The sequence below is a fragment of the Lytechinus pictus genome, chromosome 18 (genome assembly GCF_037042905.1).
Source record: "Lytechinus pictus isolate F3 Inbred chromosome 18, Lp3.0, whole genome shotgun sequence".
NCBI lineage: Eukaryota > Metazoa > Echinodermata > Echinoidea > Temnopleuroida > Toxopneustidae > Lytechinus > Lytechinus pictus.
Genome location: NC_087262.1, coordinates 2,974,706 through 2,987,986, shown reverse-complemented (window position 1 = coordinate 2,987,986; position 13,281 = coordinate 2,974,706). Strand labels below are relative to the sequence as shown.

The 13,281-nt window shown below is 36.5% G+C and overlaps 1 protein-coding gene across 2 annotated transcripts; it reads left to right on the top strand.

The window, feature by feature from the left end:
• Nucleotides 1–2,636: 2,636 nt before the first annotated feature.
• Nucleotides 2,637–10,647, top strand: LOC135157465 (DNA damage-inducible transcript 4 protein-like). 2 transcript variants are annotated; one of them, XM_064113005.1, is made up of 2 exons: nucleotides 2,637–3,082; nucleotides 7,287–10,647. In XM_064113005.1, the coding sequence occupies exons 1-2, from the start codon at nucleotides 3,001–3,003 to the stop codon at nucleotides 7,751–7,753; spliced, it is 549 nt and encodes a 182-aa protein (XP_063969075.1). In that variant the 5' UTR covers nucleotides 2,637–3,000; the 3' UTR covers nucleotides 7,754–10,647. The 2 variants fall into 2 exon arrangements, with proteins under 2 accessions (XP_063969075.1, XP_063969076.1); XM_064113006.1 differs by lacking the exon at nucleotides 2,637–3,082 and adding an exon at nucleotides 6,852–6,997.
• The last annotated feature ends 2,634 nt before the right edge of the window (nucleotides 10,648–13,281 follow it).

Here is a 13,281-nt window from a genome sequence, read left to right as displayed (position 1 = left end):
CAGTTTGGACTGGCTAATCCACTGGTAGCGGTACATCTGGCCCTGCCTCTCTCCCCCCCCCCCCCCCCCCACACACACACTTTGAGTGGCACAAAAAAAATAGTTTTTAATGGGAATATGTCATGCATACGTAAGTGGGGACCTTTTTGTCAACAATTTTTTTTTTCCTGCATCAAAATGACCTTAATTTGGTAGTGAAGACCTCTTTTTTTTTTGCTTGTCAAAATCATCCTGTATAAAATCCCCCTCCCCTGGAAAATCCTGGATCCGCCCCTGTACATAGGCGGCGGAAGCGGGGGACCCCCCCCCCCTAAATTTTGTGTCGATAACCTTTTTTTTTTTTTTTTTTTTGCTTGTCAAAAAATTTAGATGGTCCCCCCTAAAATTTTGGGTGATAACCTTTTTTTTTTTTTTTTGCTTGTCAAAAAATTTTGATTTTGCTTGTCAATTTTTTTGGTCGTACCCCCTTAAATTGTTTGGCTTCCGCCGCCAATGCCCCTGTATATGGGTAAAAAGCACCCCCTCCCTCTTATTCCAAGACATAGAGCAGGGACATCGCTTTTTCACCCGTGAGTCAACGAACCCCCACTGCCATTAGTATTATTATTATTTTTCATATAACATATTGCCACGTCAAAATAAATAATGCTAGTGCATACGTGCCTTGATGCAGTGCTCAGCGACCGGGTCAATAGCACATGGTTCCTTGTCAACAAAATGAATTTCCAAGTAACTGCTTGCTAAGAACCGAAGTCTTCGTAGTACCTTAATCAAATCAGATGGAAGAAGAGGTCAACACACCCTCAACAATATTATCAACTTAAAAGTCAGTAAACTCTTAAAAATCATTGAATGTGTATAAAGAGTTGACTGATTTTTAAGTTGAGAATAGTTGTAAAATTACACAATCAGACCATTTTTTTTTTCAAAATCATCCCAACTTCTGGTACGTTTCAACGAAAAAACGTGATTTTGTCTTTTTTTGCTCGGTCAGACGTAATTCACAAACATTTGATATCATTATTTTGACAAACCTTTTCAAGAGAAGCTGATAATTATAGTTGCCCGGGAGAACACACAGTTATTTTTTCTATGTTTAGTGTGTCATTCTATATATAGACCAACCAACATAGCATTATTGAAATTTGCTCGAGATTTAGTACTTTTATGAAAAATTAAAAATACATATTTTTATTTTATATTCGACAGTAGTCGAGTTTCAACAAGGCTTCACTGATCACTCAATTATCATTATCATTATCCATTACAATTATTCGATAAAATTGAAATGCATCACGCCCCCCCCCCCCCCTCTACCCCTCTCTCTCTCTCTTTCTTTCTCTCTCTCTTTTAGAAATTAAAAACATATGAGCCTATGATTATGAGAATAAAATAAATAGAGCACAGGTCTTGAAGAAAAAAAAATATTTGAATTATAATAGTTATGGGGCAGGGGCGGATCCAGGATTTTCAAAGGGGGATGGGCACATTTACCCGAAAAAAAATTGACAATCCCCCCCCCCCCCCAAAAAAAAGGTTACATTTCCATGAAAAAAAAAATTACAAAAAAAAGAAGGTCCTCACTTTCAAAGGGGGGAGCACACTTGTGTTTTAATGGCATTTTTACATTACCTTTTTAATTATGCCTCCCCCGGATCCGCCAGTGTTATGGGGCTCAGTTACAAATCCATGTTTATCCTAATCCTATCACTAGCATTGGGTAAGGGGAGAGTGCTCCTGACAGAATTTGATAACTGAAAACACTGAGATCCCTGAAAAGATGAAGGCATTTTCGGGGGATGCTTCGAAAGGATGATGAGCTTTAACTTTTTTTTTTGGGGGGGGATGCTTGTCTAATTTCCCTCCTCTTTAGAGACTTGCTATGCAAATCAATCCAGAAGAATGTATCAATTTTCCTTGCATTCAAATACTAAGTTTACTTTCGTAAATTTAATGACGAAACCCCTAATATTTTGGAAATCAAAGCTCGAATAAAGGTATAAGGGACATTGAGTTTGGCGAAGAAGAATAGTGAATTACTAGTAATTTTTTTTTTAAAGGAGATTTGATTATTTAATTTCTTGTGTACCGTATATTATCTGTCTTTATAAACTTGTGTATATTACTAGTGCTGCTCTGTTTATTCACGTAAATAACTTATTGATATGTTTGATCTATATTGATTGATATATATATATACATGTATAATCATATATATAATCATCTTGATCTAGATTTTTATAGGTCGAGAACTGTCCCACTACAGTTTGCCTGGGTGTGTTTTACCTGAAAGCTAACCATTAAAATCATTCTCAAAATGTTTATTCGTATACAATTATGAACATCTCACAAAAGCTAAATAACAGAATTGGACAGAAATGTCAGCACTGCCTATTGTGCCTTGCCTACGTGCAATTCCATCGCATTCGATTTTCTGGAAAGCTCAGTGCTTTAGAGCTGCACGTAGTTTCTGGAATACATTTCAGTCAATTAATTGATTCTTCGCTCTGATTGGTCAAATATGACCTACCAACAGCAACCCTGTAATCTCCGCCGCTCTGATTGGCCATTCGTTTCCTGACAATAGATCCCATACTCCAAATTAGGAGTATGCAGATTAGCTCCTCCCGTTCTGCGCATGCGCCTGCATACAATTACCGAGCTGCGAGCTGCTCCCAGGCAAAATCAGCTGTTTGTGACATTGCTTCACCTGGGTATTGTTGGTGAAGGCCACGGATCGTCAATAAATTTCTGTTTTTTCGGAGCTGTAAGGCCTTCAATGCATCACACCTTCAGTTCGTATCAAAGAATAGATTTAAACAGATCAGGGGGAGATATCTGAACCATTCTGTCCTTCATTCCCATCGACAGAACACGAACGCTGCCCATTTCCACTGCATTCTGCACGGAGTCGCCTGCCAGTGAATAGGGACAGCTCGATAGCCTTCCTGCTCAAATTCGTCCAACTTTAACCAAAGTTTTCTCGATAACTGAGGCAATATGTTGGATATTCAGGACTTCCCGAGGCTACATCTATCTAGAAATATCATTGAAAGTGTTCGGAACAACATAAATGTCATAGGTGAGTTCGTAGTCATTGTTTTATTCAATCACCTCGATCATTCACTGGTTGTATATGTAGGCTGCCTATGTGTGCATGTGAATCGCACGGGAGTCCCTCCTGTGACTCACGGCCGATCAGCTGGTTGGGCTGTATCTATTGTCCGATGGTTATTCGTGCTGCGATGACGAATTCTCACCTGCAGAGAAGTGTGTTGCACAATACAATATGTATCTCATTGTCTGTCCTAATACCAATAGGTTGTTTCCAACATGTACTCACTAGTTGGTCCATGTTCCCAACAACCCTTCCATTTTCTGGCTCGATGAATATTAGGCAGGAATTAACCGTCGTTTCTGGGGATTTATTTAACAATATCTGACATGTTACTATTAAAGTATTGTAGGCTTTAGTTTAAGTTTGAGCCAACGCAGTTCAGCGGAACAACCAAATACAGAGAATGAAGCTTTGGTTTAGACGAATATATAGTTGCATCGTTTTAAAGTGGGTTTCTAATTCATACGCCGAAGAAATTAATGATGTTTTAAATTTAGTAAAAAGTCATGAGTTTCAGTCACTTTCACTCTTCATAATTAATGCTCAATCTTGTCACATGTAAGAATATATTTTATTCACCAACTATCTTGATTCTTGACAATATATTTTTAATTTCATCTTTTTCCTGCGTAGGTCTACTGTAGATTTTAACGTCAGCTAGGCTATATATAGATTCAGATTGAAGCCATCTAGAATTTTAGACAAAATTTTTTTTTTATTTTGAAAACCAAAGCCCCACTGAAATTGCAGCTGTAGATCTGCTTGTCACTTTTTGGGCCATAAAAAAAATCTCAGAATTTTTGGTCTAAACTAAAGCTCATATTTCCTTTTAATCAATATTGGCAAAACGTGTAACCTACATTCATTTGATTTACATTTTGTTGGTGGTTTGCTTTAGGCATTTGATGTAATATGTTTAGTCGTTTGGTAAATCCTACTGAAGTTCATTACACCCTTCAAATTCTTGGCCTTGATAAGCCTTACTGCACAATTCTGATGTGGATTCATGAAGGATACAAAGAAAAAATAGGCCTACATGTAGATGTCTCTCTTTAATTTTGTGATTTTTTGCATGGAAATAATGTGAATATTATTTTTATATTTTTAAATACTTCTAAAGCAAGGAATGTGTTCTAAATAACTTCTTCCAAAAAAATAAGGTCATTACAGTTACAGAGAGAGGGCCTACTGAGGGGGCACTAGAAGTGCATAACAATTTAGATTTTATTATAGGCCTACATGTAAGTGAATATTATACAAATAATGCATGCAGCCGAGTGCGTTAGTGGAAATGCAGAGCACGCGAGGTTTCTTTAGATAGGTGCCGCACTGTGCACGAGCCGCTTGCGGCGAGTGCCCAGTGCTCCATCTGAAGAAACCGAGCTTTCTCTGCATTTACTTTTACGCACGACAGAGCAAGTGCATTATTTGTTTTATAAAATAGCAACACAGAAACAAATTTTTAAAAAGTTACAGTACAGTTTTGTTGGACTTCTACCGCACTGGTTTGCTTGAGCGTGCAATGTCAATTTTCTTTGCGCACCTTTTGCACTGCCGTGCAGTGCACAAAAAAAGTTGGATGTCATGTGATGCGTATTGGCCAATCGCGATGCTTGAAATAATACACCTATTTTATAAAATTTTTTCAATTGGGTTCAGCCAGTGCCTGGCATTTTGGTTTGTCTGTCTGAGATGTCATGCTGAGAACTTCAAACCTGAACTTTGCACATCCATGTTTTAAAACGGGATCTAGACCCGCTGTCATCTGATAAGAAGTCACACGTGTTTTAGCAGTCACATTGCTCATTAAAGACACGTGGAAAGTTCTAGTTCAAAAGCACACTGTACATAATCCCAGGGAGTTCCCAAAAGAGTGAACTTTGCACTTTGCATTAACACATCCCGCCTTGCATTGAATTTCCATATATTTCAATATGTTCCATGATGCCGCTATTCTATTGAATTGCCCAGGCAGAACTCTATATGTAGGTGGTTCTATTTTGGGAATTATTTGTCAGTATATAATCATTTTAGGTGAGGCATGATAAAGTCAATTCTATTTGTCAAGGTGTTTATTTAGATACAAATATGTGATCCTTTTATCTGTGATACCATTTTTCTTGCAAACTACATGTACTTCCATGTTAATGGTGTGGTTCATCATAATTTCGGGGCCCCCCCCCAAAAAAAAAAAAATTGCTTATTCAATATGACATTTTGCAGATTACATGTGTCATGAATGACAAGTACATGTAGTTGTAACACAAACGTCCTGATGTACTTCAGCCCCCCCCCCCCCTCAAAAAATAGATATAAGAAAGAAAAAAACGAAATGCTATGAAATCAGAATAAATATGAAAAGAAAAGAGAAAAAGGAACTGTAGAATGGATATTGTACAAGTTATTCTCAAGGGAAATTATAAGTTTCATTTCAAAGCTTTTTTAGTTGTACATTTATTTTGCTGACTAAATGTTTGTTGGCTGCATAGTGCATGAATATGAAAACTAGTATACGGCCAACATTCTGTTCTTGTAAAACCCTGGTAAAATTATACTCTGTAAAGAGGACTGTACTCAACGGAAGAAGAAGAAGAAGAAAATTAAATTAGATACCTAGATTTTCTTGTCAGCTGTGAGTTGTTAACATGGGATCCCATGAATTCCCATCCCAGGGATGTTCATGCTCTTTATTGACCTTTTCCTCTCCCAGCCCCCTCCTCAAACCACATGAATTATTCATCATTTTACCAATGTAGAAGCTCCCCACTGCATGGTAACTGTGCCTCGCTCCAAGGAGTGCAAGTGTGATTGGCTAGACACTATCGCTTATTATTAATATTCATCATCCCAATCCATAAATCTTATGAATATGTATTATCTTCTGCACTCTGTATCCAGGGTCTCCCTGAATGCAGGGAATCGGTAAGTGCTCCCTGGCAATGAAATAATCAAGCTGTGGTGTATTCAGTGCTTTGTTCTACATGTAGGCCTACTCGCTGTTTTACTTGGTATTTTGCTTGCAATATCCATCTGTTATAATTTTTTTTATTAAATTGGTGTCTATATACATTGTATGTGCTATTGAATCTTAATCCTTAGTTTGTAATAAACTAGTGTAAATCAATAAGATAGGATTGTGAATGACTATGTTATACTTAAAATTTAAAATGTTGGTTGCAAATGTCATATTCAGAAGGCTTCTTGTTATCATGCCAAGACTTGTTCACATCAAGTTGTTATTTAGTTCAGCACAGCGCTGAATGCTGTACTTGGTAATCTTGTTATTGAAAAGAGCTTACAGCATCTTTTCATGGAAGAATGGACTGTAAATCTTTGCATACAATGGCCTTTGTTGACATCCCTTCCCTTCCCCCTACTGCACTCCAAAGCTTTACAAGGTGTTGGATTTATTCATACAATGGCATTTATCCTTCACCATAGTCTATCTCCAGACTGTATGATGTTTTGCACATGCATTTATTCAATAAATGTATATATAAATGCAAGTTAACATGTGGAGTACATCACTGAAAAGCCACAGATGGCAGTAGTTGACCCTTCTTTGACCATTCTCTGTCCTTAACCTTATCAGAGAAAGGACATGGAGAGGAACCACAGTAAACAAAAATAATGAAGTGCCTTGAAAAAGATTTGGAACATGTAACCTTGACATGACTTTCAGCACCTGGAAGCTCCTATAAAACTAATCCCCTGTCTGGTCAACTATTAGCTTGACCACTGTTCTGAATGACACCTTCATGTGTGCCTCTCATTTGGTCAATGTCATGGTCATTCACATGAAGGAAATTTCCATTTGCCTTGACCGTTTGTAACGATGCATGATCTCTGTGACCACTGTTAATCCATGTCAGTTTCATGGTCAGTTTCCTCCACTAATCCCATTCCCTATAAAGCTGATTTGATTTCCGTTTCTGAGATTTTTTTTCTGTGCACTTTTAATAGTTAATTAATAAAGGGAAATCCTATCAAAATAAGTTTTCTCTAAATCGCCAAACCTCAAACATGCCAAACCCTCTACATGTATACATGTATTTCTCTTACCTTCTATCATATAGTTGTGTGCTTGTACAACATTTGTTTAAAAAAAATATCTGTTGTTTCTTTTGAGACTCTCATGTATCTTTCTTGTTTTATCTCCAATGTGCAGATGGTTGTGGTCTTGATCATTGTGGGAATCACGAGGACAGTGACCAGGACACCAAGATGGCTCAGTTTGTCTCACACCTTATCTTCCACACACTAAGGAAAGCCAAGGACAAGCACTTCAACGGCAAACTACTTATCCCTAGCAATCTACCCGACCACGTCGCACGTGACATCCTCCTCATGGCACGAGAAGAACCCTGTGGTGTTCGTGGATGCTCATTGGACATTGTCTACGAAAATGGCGAATTGTGCAGAAGGTTTGGAAGGATCGCAGTTGACCCCGACACGGTAACAACTTTTGAAATCACAGTTGTGTTGGGGAGAGACTCACCGAAATGGTTCCTCTCGAAAATGCAATCAGTTTTAAGGAACTCTGCGGAACAGATCGTCTTGAAATCTAGTTACAAGCTTGTGAAGAATAAACTCTACAGAAGGAATGGCAGCATATGCATCAAAGAAGGATCATAAGCCACTGACATGGACCTACATTTTTGTACTTTTTTTACGTAAGTGAACTTTGTGGCTGTTGCAATAAACTACCCTACAGCGAGCGACTTATGATTATGAACATTTGCAGATTTTCTTCCTTTTTTCCTTTTCTAGTTAACTTTTTTAAAGCCGCTTTCTATTTTCGGATTGTCTACATGTCATGCAAGTGTCCACTCTACTGCAATATTTTTTTTTGTTATCAACTTTGTCTACCAGTATTTTTTTTTTCTTACGAAGCACAATAAAAGTATTCTGCTAACCTTGTGCAAAAAAAGGCTGTACAATCCACCGTGCTGCGTAAGAAATGTTTTGTAGTTGACTAATGTTTTAGCTTACATAAATAAGTTGCATTGGTCCGCTGTCTGAAATTTCTTTCTTATACCATTCCATTTTATACGAACGTACCATGTGCATAATATGGTGCTGGTTAATAAATGCTACTTTTCTTTCTTGTGTTACGCAATGGTAGCAATGAAAGCAGATTACCTTTTTGTTTTTCATCCTTGTGTATTCATTCATTGCCCGTATTAAAGACTGCATCAGGCCATGCTGTATTCATTCATATAGTTGGCACCGTTGATCGGTGCAATAGTCAATATAACCCACAGCTGAGAAGCTACAAACGTGTATACATGTATGTACTTGTATAAAGTTTGCATTGATTAAACTCATCATGCTAATCTCTGATACACTGCCAATGTGCAAGTATACATCATTACATATAGCTTTGATACAGGGCTTTGAAAGCCTTTGCTTTGCCAGAGATTATGCTGCGAAATCGATATACTAGTACCTGGAAAATAGGGTCGCCCAAGGGAGGGGTGGGGGATTCTGCATGCTTAATGCATTAAATCACTTTGCATGGTTATAATTTATAAATAACATGTACTGTAATTTCATTTGATCAGGGTATAAAAAAAAACTAGGTATTACTCTGTGTATCAAGTGTCACAGGGTAAAATATTCTTAATCATTTGTCATTCACCAGTCGAGTATTACAATGCAAGCATCATATAGAATTGTTAAGTACAATTTGTAGGCATGAACTATTGAACTCATTCATTTCTCTGTGAGTGTGAACCACATGTATTAATAGTTGTTTTGTTTAATCCACAGTGCTTGCAATATTTTAAACTTGATACTGGTAGTGGATACTACACAAAGTGAATGAACATGATACAGGGTTGTAGCCAGTATCGCTACACTTCAAATATTGCAAGCGATTACTAGTACACAAAGTGAATAAATAAGATACAGGGTTTTAGCCAGTATCACTACACTTCAATTATTGCAAGCCAATATAGATGAATCATGGCTAGCTCAGGGTCCTGTAACCCAATGCTTCAAGATTGATTATAAAGCTGATATTTATGATTGATTCCATTAATCATTATGTGCAGTTAATCGCAAGTCGACTGTGCAATCAATCATGCTTGTGTTTTGGAACCCTAGTCATAGTCGGGTACAATTGTAGATGATATTAAATTATTATGAACTTGGTATATTTTCTGCAGATTGGTGCCATGTCCCTTCCATATTCAGCAAAGATGGGTGTTTAAGCTGAATTTGATGTACAAGTCACTTCTATTGTCTAACTTCATGCATTTAAGGTCAAATTTGCATATTGGCCAGTCTTTTTTTCAAGCTGTCAATGCAAACATCGCATTTCTTTTGATTGATGTATTTTTAGTTATTACCTTTATCCATATTTGTTACTGAAATGGAAGTAAATATGAATGGGATAATGTCCCTCCCCCTAAAAACAATTCCCTTTTCAACTCGAGGTGCTTGTTAGTAATGAAATCACAAGCTTTCACTTCTTTTGTTTTGACTTCTTTTTTTTTGGGTCTAATTTCTGCAACTGTACTAAGATTTTTCTGATGGTCACTTTTATAGAATAAATGTTTCATCTTGGGCTGGAATCCGAGATGGAGATGTACTTAAAAATAGAAAAAGGGAAAAATTACTAACCTATTACTTTACCAAAAACATATTATTTTAAACGTTTTTAATAAGTCATTACCTATTGCTGTTAATCTGGTAAATATGCAGTTATAACAAAAACTAATCTTGCTCTTCATTTTTTTTTTCAGTATGAATATGTTTCGTCATATCATATGTTTTATATTAAAAACTGCAAGACTTTTCATACATGATGGCTAATAGTACAACAAACCTGTATGATGCCATAATAATTGTTACCAGTTACTAATTATAGCTAAGTAATGATTCCTTGAAAGTATTTTGTGGCTGTGGTTTTCAATCTTGAGGTATGAAAATTTTGTGGTTTTGCCCCTTTCCAACTTCCTACGCTTTTGTGTGGAGACTATCGGATCGGTCCAATTCTCACTCCCCCCCCCCCTTTTTTTTTCCTTGTTGAAGGGTGGTTCAGGTTTTTTTGTTGTTGAGAAATTGCATTAATTGATGTTCTTTTATTTTGTTAACCAGAATAACTGCAATGTGCTGAGGTTGTCAGTCCTTTTTCCTTAATCCTTTTTTTTGGGGGGTTAGAATTTTTTTTTTTTACATTGCAATGTTTCGTTGATTTGTTAAGGTCAGATGCTACATTGAATCGTCCCCAATACTTTACTTTAACACTTATGTTTCTACTGTGTATCCCTTTTCATCAGTCGGTTGACTATATAGGACCCCCTCCTTTCTGAAATACACGGTTCACCTGGATAACTGTTGTCAATTGCTTTTATACTTTCTACATTTACTGTGTTTGTGTACAATATGATTTGTTGATCACATTTACATTAACTACACTTTTCATCTGATGTAATACTTGTTTATGTGAACACTCAGTATGTTTTCATTTGGAAAAAATATGCAATAAAATATGTGAAGAAATTAAAAAGTTGAAAACACTATATCTTATCTTGTACTGATTACTTTTTTCAATTTTCTATGTCTTGAAGGTAGATTTATGAGAGTGTTTAAAGAGAGAATAAAGTATGCACATACTAATTATGAGAGAGAGAGTGGGAGAGGAAAGAGAAGGAGAATTAAGAGGAGGAATAACAAGGAGAGGAAAATGAAGAAAAGGGACAGGATGAGGAGAAAGTACGTGTAGAGTGGATTTCAGAAATCAACTTCTATAAAGTTATATCGTAAAATATTCATTCCATGATTGAGAATACATGTATGCAGTTAATTTCATTTTTTTTTAAACCCTGAACAAAATAAAAATTCATGTAAAATCGCAAAATACATGTACATAGATCATACACACCATAACGGTTTTAAGATACATTCATACAATTTAGAAATAAACTGGATTAGTGGCTAAACTTTTGAAATTATGTTATTTAATTAGGGTTTGATTTAACAAGTGGAATAGACAAATTTGTAATGAAAATACATCAACACTCATGTATGGAAATAAGTATGAACTCGTAAATCGAGGTGCCCGTTTTATGATTTACATCGATCCAAATTTATACGTCAGAGCAGTTACAGATGAGGATTATGTTTCGGGGGCGGGGATAGATCTTTGGAAATCAACCAGCTGATCGCTATCCTCATTTCCTTTCGCAGTCATGTGACAAACACGTGATCATCTGTATCCTGTACAGGCCTCATATGTTTGGAGGAAGTAGGGGAAAACATAGGCAGCTGAATGAATTCGAAAGTGGGAGGGGGCTGAGACGAAAGAAGAAGGGGTGGGGGGGGGTGAACATGCATAAAATCTAAATTTGATGGCCATTTTGACGTTTCGTACATGGTAAAATTGTAGCTCAAGCTGAACCCCCTACCCCGGTTCTTCGGACACGCAGTTTGAAATATATACAATTTATTGAAAAGAAAAAGAAAACACAGCATTTCGGGTAATTGTCAATATGAAACAATATACAGGATGGTGTATATCGCTCAAATTGGTACCCCCCCCCCCCCTCGCAACATGAGATTTCTTTTTTCTTACAGAATTAACTAGGAATTTTCGACCTAGTTGCAAACTTGCAACAACAAAAAATAAGGAAATTTTCTTGCATAATTATAAACAGATAAACCTCCTAGCAATCCCTTTCCACCAATTTGCCCCATATAACTGGATGTTTAGGTTAGAAAAAAAATCATCACTTCGTCTAATCACCAGTTCTTCTATGACCATTTCGTCTCGTAACCATGCAGTTGGTCTAATATCCATTTTGTTTTCAGTCATTTTGCACAATAATACTTAGTTCAATAAATATTAGACTAAATGGTATATAGACTATATGGCCATTGGAACAACTAATTATTACACGAAATGGTGAGTGGATGAAATGGCAATTAGACCCTGTGGATAGTGGACGAACTGATGGTAGACCAAATGATAGTAGACGGGTTGGTGTTTGGACGAATTGGCATTGGACCGATTGGAAATAAAACCTGATCTCCCAGGGTACAGGCCCAATTCAAACAAAATGTGTAGGTTCAAGCACAATGGGGTTTAATCTGTTATCATTGACACAATTCAGTTGACCCTCTCTGTCTTGGGCATGGTACCACATGCACGGTGCCTGACATTCACGGGGATGCCACGGGGGAGAAGGGGGGGGGGCAGCTAGGGGACGACCATAATTTTCTCAAGTGATTATTTTGTTGAAAAGGAGAAAAGTTGATGAATGGAGGAAAATAATAGGATATTGCACATGTTAAAAATGAGTCGCTGAAAATTTTATTCCTCCCATTTTCAAGAAATTTCTCTCTTTGCTCTCCCACATTATGACTGATTAACCAAGACGTAAAATTTTTCCTATAGGTAATTGGTTACATACCAGCTTGGCGTTTACCATGCAACAAAAACGCTGTTTCTGCGGGAGTTACCAGCATAAAAAGAAACAAAAACAGAAACTATTTGGCATGGAACATCACGGATGACCCCCCCCCCCCAAAAAAAAAAAATAATAACAATGATATAAAATAAATAAATTAATAAATTAATTAATAAATAAATTAATTAATTGATAAATAAATAAATTAATTAATTAATTGATAAATTAATAAATTAATGAATAAATAAATAGATAAATAAATAAATAAAACCCCATTCCTTTTCACCGGGTAGTTAAGTCTTGATTTATATTTTTTTTTAATAAATAAATAACCTATACTGCCATGACTGCAGTGAAGGGTGAAAACGAGTTACACATCAAGAATAAAATTTAAGGAAATATCGGGGAAGGGTTAGGAAAAACTAAATCATTCACACTTTCTTCAAAATATAATTTAAAATAGTACTTTTTTTCATTTTGGTATTGGAAGTAAAACAAAAGCAAGGACTCAGATACTCGACGCCTTAGAATACTCTGAGATGGACCTGAAAGCGAACAAGTACATTCGAATCTGGTTGCTTGATATCAAGAAAATATACTGTTTTACCGAACGACCAGTTTAAGGGGAAATATACCGACCCCCCCTCCCCCTTTTTTTTAGAGCCGCAACTACACCTTTTTTTTACATCTTCTCTTTTTTTTCAGATTTGTCTCAGAATCAAATCGAACGATGTTTGATTGCCGTCT